The sequence below is a fragment of the Lissotriton vulgaris genome, chromosome 3_1, assembly GCF_964263255.1.
Source record: "Lissotriton vulgaris chromosome 3_1, aLisVul1.2, whole genome shotgun sequence".
NCBI lineage: Eukaryota > Metazoa > Chordata > Amphibia > Caudata > Salamandridae > Lissotriton > Lissotriton vulgaris.
The window spans coordinates 116,987,203-117,009,820 of record NC_141689.1 but is presented as its reverse complement, the minus strand read 5'-3'; the positions used below and the strand labels follow the sequence as shown (position 1 = coordinate 117,009,820).

General features: G+C 47.2%; 1 protein-coding gene across 11 annotated transcripts in view; it reads left to right on the top strand.

Annotated features, from left to right (window-relative positions):
* DCTN1 (dynactin subunit 1) overlaps nt 1-22,618 on the top strand; it is a 624,416-nt gene that overhangs the window by 205,414 nt on the left and 396,384 nt on the right. For all 11 annotated transcript variants that reach the window (XM_086960179.1, XM_086960178.1, XM_086960174.1 and 8 more), the window contains exon 3: nt 8,106-8,184. In XM_086960179.1, the coding sequence (XP_086816305.1) occupies nt 8,106-8,184 (79 nt within the window). The remainder of the gene's footprint in view (nt 1-8,105; nt 8,185-22,618) is intronic.

Here is a 22,618-nt window from a genome sequence, read left to right as displayed (position 1 = left end):
TTCGCTATTGAACATCCATTTATTTGCATATACAACTATACACACACTAGCACATTACTTCTAAGAAAAACTTACACATACTTACTCTCTTAAACAATCACTTATAGAAACACATACTTATTTAAACAGGAACTCTTTCAATCTCTCACTCTCACATATACTCACTTATATACATCAATACTCACATATACTAGATTAAAACATATGTAGTTACTCATAAAGACACTAGTGGGGCAGGCATTCACTCACTAACACACACATATACACACACACTCATCCACCCATACAGTCCTGCACATATGCTGTCTTCAAAACACATACAAACAGTGAGTCGGTCACCAACCCATGCAGCCACTTCTACACAAAGTGAAACACTGATGCATATATTTAAATATTTAAAAATGACTCTCTAATATATGTATTCACTAAGATACACTTTATAAGCCAGTTAACCAATCAATATTTTATTAAAAATAAACATCCATTTACACACTTATTTAAACATTTATTCGTCCATCGACCTTTACAAATACATATATAAAACATATTCATTTTTCAGAAAGACGCACATTCACTGGATGGTGTCATGAGTGATGTCACTGACCATGTCATGAGTGATGTAATATATGACGTCATCAGCAGTGAATTGCAGGCGCGCAAATTATAGTGAGTCCAACTAACTATAACGTGGAATTCCAATGGTTTTATGTCAGTAAAATTTCCAGCGAACTATAACTGGTGTCAAACCTATGTTTTTTTCAGTGTGTGTGTGTGTGTGTGTATATATATATATATATAATTTCGACAAAACTCGCTCCAGTTGCAACTTCCAGCCTAGAGGACAAGACAGACCCAGTTTGGTGCTTTGAATTTTATTTCTTAAACGCCACCAAAATCCTCATGACACGTTTCGGCAGATCCCTGCCTTGATCACATGACAACATGGTCGTGAAGCACACCTCTATTTAAAGTGCCAGTGCAACTATCAACATAAAAGACATCTTAACATGTACTGGGTATGTTTTTCTTTTCAGTTGTAATCAACATTATAATTCTTATCATATTGTAAAATACAATTTTAAAATGTGATATTTATGACATCAGGGTAAAAAATATATATGTAAAATACCTTCATGGCCCACAATAATCGTAAAATACTTTTTCAACCCACACTAATGATTGAGTTAAATGTCACAGAATAATTGCATAAATGCATTTTCATAAAGGCCACCATATTGCACAAACCCCTGGCTGTAGCAAGTGGAGAAGTGTGGCTCAATGGTTAGAGTGGCAGACCCTGATGCAGAGGTCTAGCCCGGGACCAGGGTTCAATTCCCTGCCTCGGCGGGTCTTGAGCTCAAATAAATTCCACGAACCTGATAATTCTCGCCTCTGTGCCTATCCCAATCATGGAGTCCCACTCTACAACTCTTGGCAATAGCTTGCTTAATCTCCACAACAGCCCCCACAACGCTGAGGATGCCTGGCCTCCACCTTGGGGGTGTCCAGGAGTAGACACCTCACAGGGAAAGCCAGGATGGGTTCCACAGCGGTATTCGTACAAGCGCCTTGAGACCCTTGCGGGTGAGTAGTGCGCTATACTAGTATCAATTTACAAATTTTTTTTTTTACTAAGGAAAAACCCACTACTTCACCCTATTTGTGTCCTATATGTATAAAGTGCTTTACTGTGCATAAATAAACCAAAGTGCAAACACCACTAACTTGCATAATTTTCTTCACCATTGTGTGCTTATATATATTTTCGCAAAACCTATTATCTTATCTAGTGTTGATTTCATTTAACAGTAACTTGGAATACAGTGCATATGGACAAATTAGCCAATTTTCTCTCCTTATACTAAGGACATGATTCCCACAATTAGTTAAAAGAACAGCATCTTTCTTATGTTATTTATTTATATATATATATATATATATCTATATAATGTATGTATATTTTTTGTTTATGTACTCGGAATGCGCGTGCACTACAATATTTCAGAGTGACATGTTGTAGGAAGCTGGCTCTGTATATACTATACCAAAGTGAGCTATAGTGTGCAGAGTCCAGTGAAACCCCAAAGGTAGACAGAGGTAAAACCGTACTCTGTGGTAGTGTGGTCGAGCAGTAAGGCAGTATCAGAGGACAGTGTTAAGCATTTGCTGTACACACTCGGTCAGCAAATGAATTCACACCCTCAAAGACAACTTCAAACCAATTGTTTTTGTTTTTGTATAAAAATATTCTTTTAGTTACTTTATTTCTAGAACCAAGCAAGCCTAGCACAGGTAAGCAATACATACTTTTTAGTAGTAAATGCTGTTTGTAATACAGTTCAATTGTAAATGGACTAGAATTTGAATTACAGTATTGTTTCAGAGAAATGCAATCACTTGTAAATACAGTACATAGACTTGAATGGGATTTTCAGTAAAATAGGTAAGTTACTTTTGGATTACTTTTCTTACTCCGCGCTGCATGCCTGGATGCAGCACTGGGACATTTCCTGTGAACAGGTGAGTAAAAGCATTTTTGTAAAATCGTACAATTTTTAAAGAATTTCTTTAGGTTTCAAAACTCCACACTTAGAAACTTTTTCAATAAAAAGTGTCAATGTTATTCTATGGAGGAAAATATGGTTATCGTTTTTTAGGTGAGTATTCAGTAGTGGGTGTTGAGGTTCTGGGGGTAGACTCGGGGGTCCCCCAGGGTCAGTGATGCACTCTTGTTACACCCTCCGCGGCTCTAGGGTGGCCGGTTGAGGCCCAATGTTATCCAACGGGGGATAGAGGGCCTCCAGTTGGTGGCTGCTGGCAAGCAGGCCAATGTGTTGTGGGGACAAAGCTCCTGGGCAAATGGGGAACTAAATAGGCACCAAAGGTGCACCCTCAGCGGCACTAGGGCGGCCGGGTGCAGGGTGCTGTTTTGACGTCGGATGCCCTGTTTCCAATGCAGAACCTCAGCAGACAGGGAGACGAAGGACATCTGGGTGTGACCACCTCTAAGAGAGATAAGTTGGGAAGCTAGGGGTTGGCTAGGCACTGTTGATTTGGGCACACAAGGCCATGGGGCATCTGGTGTAGGGGTGCTTTTTGGGCTCTGGTCTTCTTACCAGCTCCTGGTCACGGTTTGAGAGGCCTTCTGGATTTAGACTGCAGGCATCTGCTGAAGGCTTGAGGCAGGTCAGGGGTCGTCGGATCCTGGGTCTAGATTGCCGGGGTGACCTCCTTGTGGTGTTTGCTGTGGACGACTGGGGCAGAGTGGGGCGGATTAGCATTTTCCGGCTGCTACCAGAGGTTGCAGTTGAACAAATCCTGTGTTCACAAATCCTGTGTTCACAGGAGAAGGAAGCCGTTTTTGGAAGTGAACGCAGGTAGGTCCTCTGGGGTTTTTGAGGTTGCTGGCTGCAAGGGACACAGGGATTTCGCAGGAGCAGGTTCGAGGGGGAGACAAGCCGGTAAGGCTTGGACCAAGCCAGTGGGCGTCTTCTCTTGTTAGCGGCTGCACGGCTATTCGATCACTCTTGTTTCTTATCTGGATCTGAGGAAGCATGGTTCACGTGTGCCCTTAAATACTAGATTTAGGGAGTTAAAGGTAGGTAAAAGTAAGTGACCAAAGGGTCCCTTGCCTGGGGTGGGTACACCCCCTATTATGCCACCCTCCAGTGGGAGGGGGGCATGTGCCTGTACCTGATTGGCTGAGTCTCCCTTATCTTAAAGATGGTGTGGACTGAGATTTGTGCTTCACCTCGCCTCCCCAATCTGAGGGGTGAAGTTGACAGAGGTGGACACACCTCCCATCCTCACTTGTTTTTCCCGCTGGTTCTCCCGCCCAAAATGGGGGTCAGAACCAGTGGGGACCAGTTGCTGAAAGCAGACAATTAGCCTGGGAAAGCTCACAAAGGCTTAAAAGCTTCCCCTTTGTGAACCCTGCCCATCCTGGGGGAGGAGGCTTGGCACCTCATCCCAGGATGTGCATTGTGTCAGGCCCCAGAGAGCAGCAGGGGTTCAGAAACCTATCTGTTTGCAGCTGAAAGCAGTCACTCAGCCTAGACACTAGTGATGGATTCGTTTTCAGGGGGCATCTCTGCATTTTTCATTAAATCCCACAATGGCATCAGCGTGGGTTTAAAGTGCTGAGAAGTTTGATACTAAACTTCTCAGTTTTCAGTGTAGCCATTATGGTGCTGTGGAGTTCCTAATTATAAACTCCCAGCCCATATACTCATAAAGGCAGGACTGCATTTACAATGTCTAAGAATGGACTTAAGACACTGTAGGGATACAGGGCTCATGCACCTGTACGCTCACCACTTGTATAGTGCACCCAGCTAGAGGGGTGACTGATCTCTGCCAGGGCAGTGGTTTGTAGTCATGGCACACAGGGATGTGTACCATGCTGACTCTTCACATTGTTCTGCACTGTAGGAAGGTGGATATCTGACTATGGTTACCCCCAAACTTTTTGCCTGGTGTTTAGCTGGTTTTTTACATAGTTGGCTTGGGATCCTGCTATTCAGGGCCCCAGGCTAATTGCTCTCTCCTTAAAATGGACTCCATGTACCTTAGGTGCATAACACAATTGGAATTGGTTCACCTTATAGGTCCCTGTAACAGTGTACCATAGGTACCCAGGGCATAGGTGCATCCAAGGCCTACCAGGGGCTGCAGCATGTATTGTGCCACCCCTGGCCTGGCCTCCATATTTGACACAACTGGCTGATCACTCAGCTGGGGTAAGTTGGTGTAATCACCTCTTACTTAGATATAGTATCCCTATATCTGACCTTAAACTGGACACATATGTTCCTATCAGCCACTCCTATGGAAGGCCTCATCAATCCTGGAGGCAGAGTGCTTGGAAATATGTGAGATGGTGCCCTAGCATGAGCTGAGCCTGTCTGCAGCTGTCGGGAACCACTCCCTAAGCTGTTCCGGGATATTGCCATACCATATACTCTTAAGTACATTATAATCCTTGCGGTTATATGCTAACTTTGGTTTGGCTTTATCAAAACATGTCGAGTAAGGTGTCATACGAATTGGAATACTATCCCCTCGACAGTTCTGTCGACGGGGATAGCATTCCACCCTTCTAGAGGGACACGACATGTGTGTAGCCTTAACCCCGGTTAAAGTTAACCAGAGCCTCAGCATCACAAAATGGATGCTGCCACCACAGACACAAGTCTGGCTCCCTGCTGCTGGGAGTCCTTCCAGTGAGGGAGGCTTGGACAAAGGGTTTCCTGCCTTGGGAGGTGCGAGCACCACCCCAGACAGGGTTTCGTGTATTGGGTAGGACAGGGCTGAATAGATTCAGACATGCCCGGGGCACACAAGGTGTCCCCGTGCATAAGCCAGTCCAAACCGGTCCTGGGACTTTCCAGACCCAGGCCTGGCGAAGAGCTGGACAAAGGAAAGGGGGTGTAACCGCCCCCCTTCCTGGTTCCTCCCAGAGGAGGGACCTAGTAGGTGATCCACCCCTCAGATTGGGAATAAGAGTGGGAGCAGTGCCATTGCACAGCAGATCATCCTGAATCAACTTGAAACTAAGAAGACGACTGGACTTCGACATTCTGCTGCTCAGAAGACTGAAGAGAATCTCCCTTGTGGCCTAGGAGTGGCCACCCTGTGAACACAGGTACCAACCAGCAACTCGACGTCTGCTTTGCCGCCGCCTCCCGCCGGAGCCCGAGCCCAGAGCCGGACAAGAACCAGACTCCCAGACCTCTCACAGCCCGATCCACAGTCCCTGCAAAGAAGGGACCCGTGGAGGCACCGAGTGACGTGGGACCGGACCTCTTGGAAGACACTCGAAAAGCTGACTGCGCAGCTTCTGAGGTATCCTCGACGTTGTGCTTTGGGGACTGAGAACCCCCACCACCGAGCAGCCCTTGCACCGAAGATCAGCCCTCCAGCATCTCCACGATCTGCGTGGGGCCCTTTTGCATTGTGCCACTCGACGCGCCATCCCGGCCACTAGCCATGTGGTCAGCGGCCATCTTGGCGACGAAACCGACGATTTACACAGCAGGTCTGGTTGCTCCAGACCTACCCAAGCTCCTGTGAAAAGGAGAACTCGCTCTGACCTTGCTGGTCCGAGTGAAAAGCATCTTTCAATTCCTGCGTGGCTTGCATTAGCCAAGGCCTGTTTGCTCCGATCAAGTTGCCAACACCACCAACAGCGAGAAGCCTGCGTGGGACAGCTCGTGACCGACTCCTGGACGTCCTCGACCCCCGGTGTCCACGTGGCTGCAGAGAGAAGCTACACGACAACGCCTGTTTGCACCCGACATCGCCTGGTTCCAATCTGGTTCCACCGTAGTCACTGGCTAGTGACTTTGAACATTGTCCCCTCTGCTTTCAGGTCTTCACATCTTCAGATCCACCCTTGGATCCACCGGAACTCTTCACATCGAGCCGCCTGCAGCATCTTCAGCTCCAAGCACCATCGACCAGCGTGACGAAACCCGACACTACTTCGACCCTGTGCACCCGCTTCCTGTGGGTGAGGTAACTCAGCTCCGCCGGTGCTCCTGCACTGGTACACATCTCAAGGGCCTGTGTCTTAAGTTTCAGCTCCATAGGTCACTCGGAAGGTTCCTAACTTTCTAACTTTGTACTTTTTACGCACCATAGACTTTACATTGGAAAGTGCGTGCACTTTGAACACTGCACCGAGTCCCGCGGGCCTTTCCCAACTTAGTCACCGCTAGTCTCGAATAGCTCCAGCGATTCCCAAGGCCCTAGGCCTGTTCCCTTTCCTATTGGTATCTCTTATACCACTTTCTTAGTATATGGTTTAGGTGGCCCCTAGGGCTCATCCACATTTGTGCAACTTTTGTGTATTTTAAACTGTCTTGTGATTTAACGCTTGTGCTTCTGTGCTCATAAAGAGTCCAGGGGATTTTATAGTTAATAAAATCAATATATATTTTCAATATATATCTGTGTGGTGTCCCTTTCATTTGGTATTCAAGGGGATTGTGTATGGTATAACAGCTGGCTTCACATGCCTTTCAGAGTTTAGCCTAAGACTGCTTTGTCCACGTTACCACTAGGATAACTGGTCTACAAGGTTGAATTACAACCATCATCATAAGGGTTGCTTGGCATGTACAAAGTGATCACTAAGAATTAGTGAGCATTATATACCAGGCCAACTTCTCACATGCACCAAGACACGCAGCCTGCAAAGGCAGTTTGTGAGTGTCAGGGTACAGGACCTCTAAGGGTGGCACAATAAATGCTGCAACCCTAAGAGTCCTTCTCTGGTCACAGTGCCCTGGGTACCTGTGGCACCATTTACCAGGGGCTGACCTGTGGCTAGAGATGCCAATTGGGTTTAGGTTTCAATGCAATTTTAGGGAAAGAACACAGGCCCTGGGTACCTGATTAGCAGGAGCCCAGGGCACACTCAAAGTACATCAGCAATTCAGCAAAAAGTGGGGGCAACCATGCAGAAAGAGGGCACTTTCTCACACGTCATCACTCATTCACATTTTCAAACTATTGGTACGTTCTTTTTTTATGTGAATCAAATAAAACGGAAAGGGTTTCTTGAGTTTCATCTAGATTTTTTGAAATCCATACAATGGGTTATATGTAAATTGGGTAATATTGCAGTGCTGCTCTACATTTAAATTAAAGTCTTTACGCACGCCAAAAGCATTGCTCTTAAATAATTCCAGAGATAGATAACTAATTTCTTTTTTAACGCTCTCCATGCCTTTTCTATCGTGCTTTTCCAATGTCCTTTTATTGTAGCATGGACCATGACACCATGGGTACACCTATTTTTATTTTTGTATTGTAGCATAAAATATCATTTTAGTATATATTTTGAGTTACTCCTAATATACATTTTAGATAAGGAGACAGCTCAGACGGGTTTAGTAATATTAAGGCAGTACGACTTAAACAGTGATTCAGCTAGCTGAAGTAGAGTTCTCCTCAGATACTGAGCATTAGCAGACTTATTTCATTCACTTGGGGCACTGACTTTGACACAAAGTAAGACTGCGTAGCTCATTATGACTGAATTACCTCATTTGTGACCAATTAAGGCCTGCACTGCTAACAATATTGTTTTCTTCCCCCAGATTCAGCTTGTCGAAGATGGAGCAGATACCACATCCCCTGAGACACCGGAGCCTTCCCTGACCAAGGTCCCAAAAAAAGGTACATATGTTCCCTGCTGTGAGCAAGCTTGGTGTGGAAACACAGCAACTGTTCGTTCCTATTATAAAGATTCTGAACATTTGTGAGCCTTAGCTTTACACTTAGTTTCAATGTCACAAATCTAAGCTTTTTTAGATGGGGGACTGTACAAATTATAAATAGCTCTATAAATCTTTTGTTTGCAGACTTCTTTTACGTGTATGTCTTTGCACACAGAACTGATCACAATCCTATATGTTGCTCTTTAGCAGTAAGTACTATATCTTAGTATAATATTGAGCCCCATAATAATCTGTGCTGGATTGTTTTGTGCACTCAGGTCTTTCTAAGAGTGTTCGCGTCTAAGATATTTCAAAACCTTACAGAGAAAGAGCAAAGAAACAAAGCAGTGGAACTCTTCGTTTTGATGTGTAGTAATTTGTGAGAAATGTTCTCATGAATCCACTGGGTGCAGCTGTTGCAATCTTTTGAAAGAACTAAAAGAAGTGAAGTGCTTCTACAGCTTTCGTAATGGCACGTAAAGCAGTTCAGTTTGCGTATCCTAATGGTGTCCAGTTGTGGTGTTTGATCAAGTATCTGGTCACCAGTCCCCATTTTGTGAGTGGGTGGGTGTAGAGATGAGTCCACACAAGGAGTTCCACCAAGTAGTTTTAATGTAGAAGGAAAACAACTTAACATCCACAGGAGCATCCAAAAGAGGCAGGCAGTAGTTTTACCCGATTTCCACCAACTGAAATCATTCCTGACACTCATACATTCTACATGACATGCAATAATTCTACAGGTGACATCAGGTGACATCATGTAGGAATACAACACGCCTCCCCCCTAAAGAAAAAAAAAAACAACAAAAAGAAAAAAAAAATTGAGCTCAAGAAAAAAAAACACTAAGAACATACAAAGTCTCTAAGTTTTGCAGGAATATGTTTCACACGAGAACTACTGCGTACACGAACAGGTTCTAGATTACAATCTTGAATATTTTCATTGGAAACAACATCATGAACATTAGAAGAAGCAGGCTGTAAGGAAGAATTATTAGTACAAGTTAGAGGAACAAACACATGAGATGATCCCAAATTGTCAAAAACCTCATGTGAACCGGGAAAGGCCGAATCAACAACAGGAAGTGACGGACTTTCAAGAGGTTCAATGTCCAAACAAACATTCTTATTTTCCAAAGCATTGGACCTGCAAATTGAGATGCGTCTAAAATTCCAAATTTTCCCACCTTCCACTCTAACAGCCTTACTGAAGACTTCAGTGACTTTAACAGGAGAAAACCACCTGGAAACGCCTTTAGGGATAATACCACCAAATATCACCCTCACAAAGTCACCTACAGATATTTTGGAGGAAACAGACTTCTGAGAAGAACTCTGTAACATTTTTTCTTGGTATTTACCAACACGATCTCTAACATTCTTCATATCTAACTCCAGATACTCAGAGTCCCTCGCCTTCAACCACCAAGGAAAATTTTTCGTGCCTGGCTTTCTACAGCGTAGCATCTCAAAAGGAGACAAGCCGGTAACAGAGTTGGGAGACATGCGATACGTGAACAAAGTGGCCTGTAAGGCCTTTCTCCATTTCAAACCACTCCGCAAGGCTAATTGGCAAGACTCCTTAATTACCCTGTTAAAGCGCTCCACCTGGCCATTGGATTGTGGAGAATAATTCAAAACTCTTTTATGTTGGATACCACAAACTTTCAAAAATGAATCAAAGACTTCACTCACAAACTGTGGCCCATTATCGGAAACAATTTCTTCTGGTAAAACCTCTCTACAAAAAACTTTGTTTAAGAATTCAATAACAATTTCAGAATTGACCCTTTCTACAATCTTCAATTCGGGCCACTTCGAAAAATAATCCACAAGGACCACAGCAAACATATCCTTCCCTGACTGATAATTGAAAGGACCAATGATGTCAATCCCCAATTTTCTCCAGGGTCCAAAAGCAAATTCAACAGGAGAAATTCCAGTAGAAATCGGTTTCACAGATTTATCACTTAAAAAACACGGAGAACAATTCCTGACCCACCTGTCGACCATGGCGTCCATACTAGGCCACCAGTAAAATTCTCTAATTCTTCTCTTGGTTGTGGACATTCCCATATGTCCCTCATGAGCCAAGCTGCAAATAGACTCTCGAACATCATAAGGAGGAACAATTTTGTCATCTCTATAGACCGTATCATCAATAACCATTAATTCATCCTTAACCTTAAAAAAGGAAGCCAAATCACCAGTCAATTTCCTCTCTTCAGGCCAACCATTTTTTAAGAAAACCTTTACTTTCCCAAGAACATAATCGTGAAGCATGGCTTTTGACCAAACACTTTCAGTAATAGGATTTCCCTGATCTTTCCCTGCAATTAAGTTAACATCACTCAAAGTAAAAGCCACATCACACTCGTCAGAAAAATCCATGTTCGAACAATCACTAATGGGAAAACGTGACCAGCTGAACTCCATGTGAAGCGGTTGCTCCTGCCCACCTCCCGACCTACAAGCGCCACTGTGGTATCGTAGCGCTGACTATCCACTGGCATTTTCATTTCTGATTGGCATTTTCATTCCTGATACAGCGCCCAGTTTCCAGCGTAGCGCTCCGCATTTGCGTAGTTAATTGCTGATATTTGGTCCTACGTGCATTTTCCTGCTTACTGTCGTTTACCATTTCAGGGCTTTACAATATTAATTGCTGACCTGTGTGCATAGCGCTGCTGTTTTGAGTCCTCGCATTTGTTGATTTGTATTTACATTGCCCTCGCATAGCGTCCTGTTGTTGTTTTTGAGCCCACCATTTTGTTGTGCCTGCAGCCCGTCCCTCCCCCTTCGCTAACGCCTCCCAGCTCACCCTCCCCCCACGAAGTACTAGGAACAACTCGGCTGAGGAGCCCCTGTGACCAGCTGAACTCCACGTGAAGCGGTTGCTCCTGCCCACCTCCCGACCTACAAGCGCCACTGTGGTATCGTAGCGCTGACTATCCACTGGCATTTTCATTTCTGATTGGCATTTTCATTCCTGATTCAGCGCCCAGTTTCCAGCGTAGCGCTCCGCATTTGCGTAGTTAATTGCTGATATTTGGTCCTACGTGCATTGCGCTGCTTACTGTCGTTTACCATTTCAGGGCTTTACAATATTAATTGCTGACCTGTGTGCATAACGCTGCTGTTTTGAGTCCTCGCATTTGTTGATTTGTATTTACATTGCCCTCGCATAGCGTCCTGTTGTTGTTTTTGAGCCCGGAAAAGTTATGAGTAGGGAGCTACCCTTTCTGTCAGGAAAAGGACTGGGTCAACAATTATGAGAAAAACAGGGTGCCTTTTCCTGATTGTTATACCTTATTCGGTGTGCCTCTCCCCAAAATCTCATAGTTGTTTTTGAGCCCACCATTTTGTTGTGCCTGCAGCCCGTCCCTCCCCCTTCGCTAACGCCTCCCAGCTCACCCTCCCACGCTCCGCCCCCTCCACTTCCCAACTTATGTCAGTAGGACCTACGCGCAGCGTTCACGCGCAGCGATCTCGCCCCTTGCGCGCCGAAGGTGCGCCAAAGGTAAGCCCGTCTACGCCTGGACCGCGCCCAGCGCCAGACCCCCTGGCCCTCGTACCACCCACCCCACCCGCATTACTTACGACGCCACCACCCTCTTAGCCCTAAACCCCGGCCGTCCACCCAACTGCGTCCAAGCCGCTCCTGGACACACCCATGGACCCTTCTCTTGCAACTCCTGCAAGTTCGACGGCACCAAGAACAACTCCTCATCCACTAACACCAACCAGATATCGGACACCAACCAGATATCTGACACCAACCACCTACAATGCATCCTGCTCAACACCCGCTCGGTCCACAGGCACGCCATCGACCTCTGGAATCTACTAGACACCATCTCACCGGACGTCGCCTTCCTAACAGAAACATGGATGAACGCCTCATCAGCCCCAGACATCACCATTGCCATCCCGGAAGGCTACAAGATCATCCGTAAGGACCGCACCGACCAAACAGGAGGAGGCATCGCTATCGTCCATAAGAATTCCATCCGCATCTCAACCAGCTCTGACATCAACCTTGCCAGCGCCGAACACCTTCACTTCCAGATCCACACCGACCCCAAGACCACACTCAGAGGCACCCTCCTCTACCGGCCTCCAAGGCCCCGTGCACAATTCAGTGACGACATCACTGACTTTATCACCCACACGCCCTCCCCTCCGAGGAATACATTCTATTGGGAGACCTCAACTTTCACCTGGAAAAGAGCAACGACAGCAACACCACCACCCTTCTAGACAATCTCGCCAACCTTGGACTCAAACAACTTGTCACTACCCCCACCCACATTGCAGGTCACACACTCGACCCTATCTTCACTTCCAGCAAACGTGTTTCCTTCAGTCACACCACAGCGCTCCATTGGACGGACCACAGCTGCGTTCACTTTATCTACAATAAGACCACAACCCACAACCATCACCATCGACCAGATCTCCTCAGCGCTTCTTTAAAACCCCCCTGCCCACCCCTCAAACCCCGACCAAGCAGCCATTAACCTCACCCAATGGCTATCCAACAGCGCCGACATCCTAGCACCGCTGAAAAAACGTCAAACCAAACTAGGCAGCAAAAACGCCTCCTGGTTCAACGATGATCTTAAATCGAAGAAACTGTGTCGCTCCCTCGAGAAGGCCTGGAAAAAAGACCCAAACACCAGCACCAGGGACGCCTTCAAAAACTCCACCCGCATACACCACCAACTAATCCGATCTGCCAAGAAAGCCGCTTTCAAAGACCGACTAGATAACAAAGCCCACAACAGCAAGGAATTATTCAACATTGTCAAAGAATTTACCAACCCATCAGCCAACTCCAACGACATCACCCCCTCTCAAGCCCTCTGTGACTCCCTAGCCTCATTCTTCCACAACAAAATCGCAGACATCCACAACAGCTTCGACAGTCGACCCGGAGACCAACCCACCCAACCTTCTGCAGGACCTTCACCCCCCTTGAACATCCTTAATGACTGGAACCCAATCTCCACTGAGGACACCATCCGCCTGATGAACTCCATCCACTCAGGATCCCCCACAGACCCATGCCCTCACCACATCTTCAACAAAGCAGACTCCATCATAGCACCACACCTCCGAGACGTCATCAACTGCTCCCTCAACTCCGCCACCTTCCCGGAAAGCTGGAAACACGCAGAACTCAGCGCCCTTCTGAAAAAACCCACAGCTGACCCCACCGAACTCAAAAACTACCGCCCCATCTCGCTTCTTCCATTCCCGGCCAAAGTCATCGAGAAAGCTGTCAACAACCAGCTCGCCGCCTTCCTCGAAACCAACAAATCCCTCGACTCCTCACAGTCCGGCTTCCGAGCCAAACACAGCACTGAGACCGCCCTCATCGCAGCAACAGACGACATTCGAACTCTACTGGACAATGGAGACACAGTCGCCCTCATCCTCCTCGACCTCTCCGCAGCCTTCGACACAGTCTGTCATAGCACCCTTCTACAGCGCCTCAGAAACATCGGAATCCAAGGAAAAGCACTGGAATGGATCACCTCGTTCCTCACCGGAAGAACCCAGAGAGTCCGCCTCCCACCATTCAAGTCTGAGGCCACTAAAGTCATCTGCGGTGTACCACAAGGATCTTCACTCAGCCCCACCCTCTTCAACGTATACATGAGCCCCCTCGCGGCCATCGCACGCCAACACAACCTCAACATCATCTCCTACGCTGATGACACTCAACTGATCCTATCACTCACCAAAGACCCTAACACTGCCAAAACCAACCTACATGAAGGAATGAAAGAAGTAGCCGAGTGGATGAAGCACAGCCGTCTGAAACTGAACTCAGACAAAACAGAAGTCCTTATCTTAGGTACCTCCCCCTCCGCCTGGGATGACTCTTGGTGGTCAGAGGCCCTTGGAAAAGCACCCATCCCGACGGACCACGCACGGAACCTGGGCGTCATCCTGGACTCCTCACTCTCTATGAACAGACAAGCCAACGCCGTTTCATCATCTTGCTTCAACATTCTTCGCATGCTCAAAAAACATTTCGCTGGATCCCCACCGAAACTAGAAAAACAGTCACCCACGCACTGGTCACGAGCCGCCTGGACTACGGAAACACCCTATACGCCGGTACCACCGCAAAACTACAGAAAAAACTCCAACGCATCCAGAACGCTTCAGCCAGACTCATACTAGACATCCCGCGTAAAGACCACATCTCTGGTCACCTGAAAAACCTCCACTGGCTCCCCGTCAATAAGAGGATCACTTTCCGCCTCCTAACCCACGCACACAAAGCACTTTACGAACTTGGACCCGAATGCCTCAACGCACGACTTTCCTTCTACACCCCCTCTCGCCAGCTACGATCCTCCAACCAAGCCCTTGCTACTGTACCTCGCATCAACAAAACCACCATGGGAGGTAGATCCTTCTCCTACCTGGCAGCTAAAACCTGGAACTCACTTCCTACTCACCTTCGCCTCACTCAGACCACCTAGCATTCAGAAAGCAACTTAAAACTTGGATATTTGACAAGTAATTCCCCACCCTTCTTCAAGCGCCTTGAGACCCTCTGGGTATGTAGCACGCTATATAAATCTCTTGACTTGACTTGACTTGACATGCAATCCGCATGCACATTAAAACGTCCAGGACCATAAACAACCTCACAACGGTATTCCTGCAACTTGGCAGCAAGACGGGAATAGTTTCAAAAGCACACGAACAAGCTAAAGAGCGTAAAGCAGAAACATAATCTTCAATCGATTCATCTTGTTTCTGGACGCGGGAATAAAACTTAAAACGTTCCATTACAGTATTTATTTTTCTTCCAAAACGAATTTTTATTTGTCTACAAGCTTTTTCAAAAACATCAATATCTCCTGAGTCATCAATAGGTGGAAGATTGTCAAATTCCTTAATACCTGCTCCACCAAGACAATGTCTAAGAAGAGCTAACTTGCGTTTGGCTGAGCACCCATCCTTTTCCAGGACGTCAACGTAGGCTAAAAACATTCGGTACCATAAATCCCATTCAATGTTTGGCTCACCAGCAGTTTGAAGGAAGTGAGGTGGAGCAGCAATGTTAGACATTCTGTTTTACTTTTCTTAAAACAAACACTAAAAATTAAACAAATAAATAAATTCCAGTACCTTAGTAAAAGTTGGTAAATGTTGGTAGAACGCCGAATAATAAATCGGCAAAAGAATAAAAATAACAAAGTTATGATGAAAAGAATAAATGCTTCGTGAATATTCCTTTCCTGTCATTCACGAAGAAAAAACAAAATGGTGGCACGTTGCTGACGTCATCACGTCAGGAAGGTGAAAGGGTAATACCCACAATGCACAATGAGCAGCGCGACTCACAGCTGTAGATCAGTCACGGGACTCGCAGCCGTAGAATGGAGTCTTCCCCGCGTTGCTAAGTTGCGGTGTTGTGGAAGTACAGGCGCAGCGAGCGCAAGATTCAGCCAGGGTTTGAAAAATGCGCGGACTAACGGTGAGAGAAAGAAAACGTAAGTAAAACGTTTTCTTTCCTAAAGTTAATCGCACAAAACTCAGTTGTAGCCGACGTGGTTCTTCAGTTTAGGAAACACTGATAGAATGTTTCTCCGCTTCTGTTTCTCCGCTTCAAACGATTCCGGTCTTGAAAGAAAAATAATATATACTTCCAAGCAAAGAGAAAACAAATAAACACTGTCCAAAGGCACAAGTCCTGGTCCCATAAAAAACACCACGCAAATGAAAGTACGTGAATGGAAAGAAAAAAAAATCGAAGAGTGAACGTTGTTTAAAAATCCATCTTCTGGTTTGCACGACTTGGTTCCCAAACGTTGCCAATAATTATGTAGAGATGAGTCCACACAAGGAGTTCCACCAAGTAGTTTTAATGTAGAAGGAAAACAACTTAACATCCACCGGAGCATCCAAAAGAGGCAGGCAGTAGTTTTACCAGATTTCCACCAACTGAAATCATTCCTGACACTCATACATTCTACATGACATGCAATAATTCTACAGGTGACATCAGGTGACATCATGTAGGAATACAACAGTGGGATGATGCGAGAAGACAGTCACTAGAACATAAAGTCCTGTAGCTAATGGAGTCTGGTTAGGGATAGCGGCTGGGTAGGGTTGGGCAGCTTTACCGATGGCTGTAGATGATGGAGGCTGTCTTGGACCCACATCTCCTCATACTTGTCTCTGGAGCAGTCTCATTCCATCGAGGTTCACACAGATCTTTCCAGGAGGCAACCGAGCTGTGATGATCATCTTTGGAACATGTCCCAATCTCCAAAAGTTGATACTCACTCTTTGTGCAGGTAACTTTTTCACATCAGATCTTCCAAAATTATGACACAGAATCTAGGCTGAAAGGCAAGATGGAGAACAAACCAAGAAGGACACCCTTCTAAGCCTACGGGGACTAGGGTCCATGTATATTGTTTTAACATTATTACAGTGGGACTGACTCCAAACCGTGGATCTCTTTTAATAATTCAGAAAAACCCACCATCTAATGCAACATAGAATTCCTTCATCATTTAATGAATGTTGAGAAACAGAACAATGAACTGATTGTAGTTTCTGTCAAATACAACATTACCAATTCATATATAATGGTATGTGAGAAAGTGATCACCATGCAGACGAGGCAGTGCTTAAAAAATTCACGTGTATTTACAACATACCTGAACTAAGACACTGTACAACTCCCCCGGGTTTTCCATATAATTCATAATCCTACATAATAAGGGGCTGTAAAACAATCCTCAGACATAATTGTCTCAGAATCGAAGCATGCACCTTAAGGTTCCATAGAAGCAGATTGTGATGCAGATGTATTCACAACTTATGGGCTGGTACTGGGAATTGTAAGTGCCACAGTTCTGATGAAGGCGCAAAGAATCCCTTGGAACAGGCTGTGAGATTCAGTTGATTACATTCGACGCATATCAGGACTCGTATGTTGGTTCCCTAGTCAGTTGACTTTGTCCTGAGGAGACCCTAACATTCATACGCAACCAAAACTTCATCAAATCCCTCCCTTTTGATTTACATACAAAGTTATGTTGATGGGGACTGTGGATTGTTTTACAGTAATTTGATTGTTTTACATTTCACGTAAACTACAGGCAGTCCATTTTTCTTCCTTTTTTAAGTTTAGAAAGCTTTATTGAATAAGATATGCCAAGTAAAACAATAGTACAAGAACACAATCAATAAGAACAATTGAGGAAATTTGATAGTACAAAATGAATGTGAAATATAAAACAAAGAATCCCGGAGGGGAAGCATAATGAATATACAAAGGGAAAATGCCTTTTTTAAAATTTTGAAAAAGAAAAAGAAGGAAACAAAAGAAGGGAGGAGGAGAAGAAAGCAGAAAATAGGAGAAGATAGATAAATGAGAAGGTTAAAAGGAGAAGATGGGGCATATTAGGATTCAGGTCTGGAAAGAAAATCAGTTAAAGGCAACCATAACAGATCTCTTTTAATTAGAAGAGAGGTAGACATAGCATGGGCACGATCTAGTCTATGATGACATAATAAATTCCACCATGCAGTATAGGATATCTTTGAAGTTTCTTTCCAGTTCGAAGTAATAATCTGTAGAGAAATGGCTATGAACAAATCTATAAATTGACGAACAGTATATGAAACATTCCGAATAGGAGAAGAACCACCTAAAAAAATATGAACAATGTCAAAAGTATGATTGGAATTTAAAATCTCATTCAGCTTGCACCATCTAAGTTGCCAAAGGGATTTGACCAAGGAACAATGAAAAAACATGTGAAATAGATTACCATCAGGATGAGGGCATAACCAACATTGACTAGAGTCTAGGGTTTTAAACTTGAAAGGGTCAGAGGGAGTAAAAAAAAGTAGATTATAAAAAATAGAGTCTTAGTGGTACTAGCCGAACGAGATACAGTATGAATTTTAGACCAGATAGACTCCCAAATATGAAAGGAAAATTCCTGCGCCAGATCTTTTTCCCAAGCAAGTTCTGATTTTGATTTAGGGCGATCAGGAGTAGGGCGGGAAAGGATCTTGTAAATAGTAGCAGCTTTATGTGGGGTGATAAAATCTAGTGGGGCAGCATTAGGCGGGGCAATATCAGATAAGGTAGTGTGGTGTGAGGTGAGAGCAGAAAGGGCTAATGTAAAATCAGAGAACTGGGGAGAATGTTTATTAGATAATAGAAAGGATGAGCGAATGGTCGAGAGGTCCAATAGGGAACCATTGACAAAAAGCTCATCCACGTACATAATACCTTTGTCAATCCATTCTTTCCAAAAGAGGGCTTTGTTATTGATCTTCAGGGAGTGATTGTACCATAACGGGGTAAGGGAGTGGAAATGTACTTGTGAAAGAGAGGAGCAAAACAAAGAGAGGGCAACGCCCTGGAGAGTTTAAAAGTGGGTGAAAGAAATCGATTTGAATGTTGAGATAAATGGGTAGCAGCAAGGAAAGGGAAAGGGAAAGGCGAAAGTTGAGCTAGTTCTAGGGCACTCCAAGCAGTGGTAGGGGAAGAGGATGAATCTGCAAGGAATGGCCAGATTTGTTTTAACGTGAAGGAAGAATGAAAACTAACGAGATTGGGAAAAATAACACCTCCAAGATGTTTTGGTTGCTGAAGACGGGATAGGGATTTCCTGGATTTGCGATTTTGTTCCCAAGAAAATGAACAAGGATGCAGTTGATGAGTGTGAAAAAATTCGCTGGGAGGGAGATGGGCAACATAGAAAGATAAAAATTAATAATGGGAAGAAGCATCATTTTAATAGTTGCCAATCTTCCCCACCATGATAAGAATATGGGAGACCGGGGGGGCGTGGCCAACGGCATGGCTGACTAGACGTGCCTCGCCGGAGCTCCGGCCGAGTTGCCCCAGAATCCGACTTTAATCCTTGCCATCGAGCCTGAAAATCACACCACCCTACGGGAAAACCTCTCCGTTTCACAGCGCACTGGTGACCCGGGTGGTTGTGTGAGCCTACTTCGGATTTTCGAGCGTGGAGTGCCTGCGCCGCGGACGGAGCGGCCAAGATGGCGGCGGCGAGGTGCGGAGAAAAGGGGGATCGCTGCCCACAGCTCAACTGACGGGGGTCGGACCAAGAGACAGACCATGCTGTGACACGCCCTGGCTGGTCCACGCCTGAAGCGCTGACCCGGGGAGACATTCCAGACCCGCGCTGGACATTTGGCCGAGGGAGCCGTTGGACCAAGATGGCGGCGGGCGGTGAGTGCTACGCCTAGCCGGGCCACGGTGGAGAGCTGGGAGTTGAAGGGAGAGGCACGTCAAGGGAGCGGCCGGACATCCAGACGCGCCCAGGCCGCCCTGACCGGGACACCTCCCCGACCTCCGCCCACCGGTGCGACGCACCAGCGGAGAGCGCGGGCTGAGCGCGGGTCGAGCCGCCCATCACTTGCTCCCCGTCTACCCCCCTCGGGTCCCGGGATCCGGCTCTTGCAATATCCATCCCCCCTCTGTCCACGTGGGGGACCATGAAGGGGAAGAAGGACACGGCCGCCAGGGCGCTGAAACAGGTGCCCATGGACAACTTTGCAGCCCCGAGACCAGTGGCCGACCCACCGGGCTCCCGCCCCGACATGACGGTGCTGCTGGAGGCCATCCAGGCGTCCAGGACGGATATACAAGCGTCGCGCTCGGCGCTGGAGACCAAGATCGGCGAGGTGGGCGCGGAGGTGACTCTGCTCCGCCAGGACTTTCGAAACCTGTCCGAGAGGGTGACGACTACGGAGGAGAGGCTGAAGGAGGATGGTGAGGCCATCACAGCACTTAGGAGAGACATGGCGGAACTCCAGGCTTCCCACCGCAACCTTCAGTGGAAGGTGGACGATGCGGAAAATAGGTCCAGGCGCAACAACCTCCGTTTTGTGGGATTTAGGGAAGGAATCGAGGGCAAAGACATGGCGGCCTTCTTGCTGAATTGGCTCAAGACCACCTTCCCGACGGCGCCATTTTCGTCCTGCTTTGTTATCGAACGGGCGCATAGGGCGCTCTTGGCGAAACCCCCGGAGGGGGCCCGACCCCGGCCAGTCATTGCCCGTTTTCTGAACTTTGCTGATAGAGACCTGATCCTGCGAGAAGCCAGAGTCTTGGGGGAGATCCGCCTGGAGAACGCCATGATCATGATCTTCCCCGACTATAGCCAAGAAGTGTCGAAGCAGCGCCGCTCGTACGACGCGGTTAAAGCAAAGTTGAGATCCCTCCAAATCAGGTACATGCTCCTATTCCCCGCCAAGCTGAAAGTGATTTACAAAGACAAGTCATTCTTTTTCGCTACTCCGGAGGAGGCATGGCAGTGGTTGGAGGAGCGCCCCATCCTGAACAGTAGGGAGGTGGCCAGCCGAGAGGCCATGGACAAAACCGCCCGTAGCAAGCCGCGGTGGGAACTGCCCAGGCCCCAGAGAATACGCTCCCGGCGGACCCACAATATGAACACAGCGACTCCGTATAGCACCAGGGGAGCGGAGAACCGGAGGGCTGGTGGATCGGAGTCCCCCAACCCGGCGGTGGGTGCGAGAACCAGCGCACCTCGGAGGGGCGCTAGATCGGAAGGGGACGACATGGAGGAGTCAGAGGACCTCTCATCCGGAGCTGAGGACATGGAACTTTTGCAGGAATCCTTACATCCGCTGGTCAAGGAGATCCGACACATGGAATTGGAACTGTCGGGCCACGGCCCGTCAACGGACACGCAGGACTCCCACTCGTGAACATTGTTACCCTTGAGACTCGATGGAGACGGCAACTCGGCGCACTAGGAGCACGCAAGTTGGCACGAAACCCCTCAAGTACTTTACTCTTCTTTCCCCAGAGTTCGCTCTGGTTGTTGTTTGAGTTTTGGGAGGGATGTGCGGGAGGGCGACTGACCTGCTCCCATTGATAGTATGGCCTCATGTTGGGGCGCAGCTGGAAGGGGAGGGAGGTGGGGTGGGGGTGGGGGGGATACGTTGGGTTTGTTATTGCCTCATGTTGGGGTGTTGGTTTGTTGAAGGGGGGGGGGGACAGCTCTACACCAAGCGGCGAAGTCTGGGAGGGCCACACTTCTCACATCGAGCAACACAATGGCAGGTACACTAACTGAATCGTCCCGAGACGGGCCCGGGGTGAAGGTGCTCACGTGGAACGTGAACGGCCTGGGCTCCAAAATCAAGAGAGGCCTGGTCACGGCCTACATTAAACGAGCAGCGCCAGACATTATCTTCCTACAGGAAACGCATTTGAGAGGGAACAGGTGCGCTTTTCTGGCTCGGGGCCAATACGTAGTACTAGCACATGCGGGGTACACCACGGACTCACGGGGCACGGCCATACTCATTAGGAAAACGACCCCTTTCACCTCCACGCGCACATGGTTAGATCCCCAGGGGACGTTTGCGGGGGTACAGGGGACCTGGAGGCGGCGCAGGTACACGCTACTGTCGGTCTACGCCCCACCCAAACTTCAGGCGCGCACAATGCAGGAGATCACTAACCTACTACTGCACACGGCTGACACGGTGCAAATTATAGGTGGGGATTTCAACGATGTGATGTGCACGGCACGAGATAGGTCCGGCAACACCCATGCAGTAACAACAGACACGGCACTTGCACGTCAGATGCACACGCTTGGCCTCACTGATGTCTGGAGATGGCTCCACCCCACACAGACCGAATACTCTTTCTTCTCCGGGGCACACAAAGTCTTTTCAAGATTAGATTACATCTTCACCTCGAGGCAGGAGCTATCGTTAGGGGACCAGGCCGAGTATAGGGCAAGGGGCATTTCAGATCACTCCCCTCTGCTTGCACACATAGGGCGTGATGGGGGCGGCAGGCGGGCCCACTGGCACATGTCGACATGGGACATACAGACACCTGAAATTCTGGGGGGTATTAGGGCGGACATCCGAGTGTATGTGGCGGAGAATGAGGGCTCAGTTCAGTCCAGGGTTACATTGTGGGAGGCCATGAAAACGGTCCTGAGGGATTGCTTCCAATCTAGGGTGGGTGAGGCTCGGAGGAAGCGTGACGAGGCAATTGCAACTGGGGAGGCGAACATACTGTCTCTAGAGACCGATTACCATAGATCGGGGAGTGAGATAGACCTTAGGAAACTGCTTGACGCCCAAAAGCTTCACAGGGAATTGGCAACGAACGAGGCACGCACGCAGGCACTGGCCACCCTACACCGTCTTTATGATGTGGGTGACAAATCAGGGAAACTTATGGCCTGGCTGAGTAGGCGGGAGAGAGCTGCTAGGTGGGTGGACGAGATCAGGCTCCAAGGGGGCGCGCGGGCGTCCACAGATGACTCCGTGGCGGAGGCCTTCGCGGCCTACTTCGAAAATTTTTATCGGGC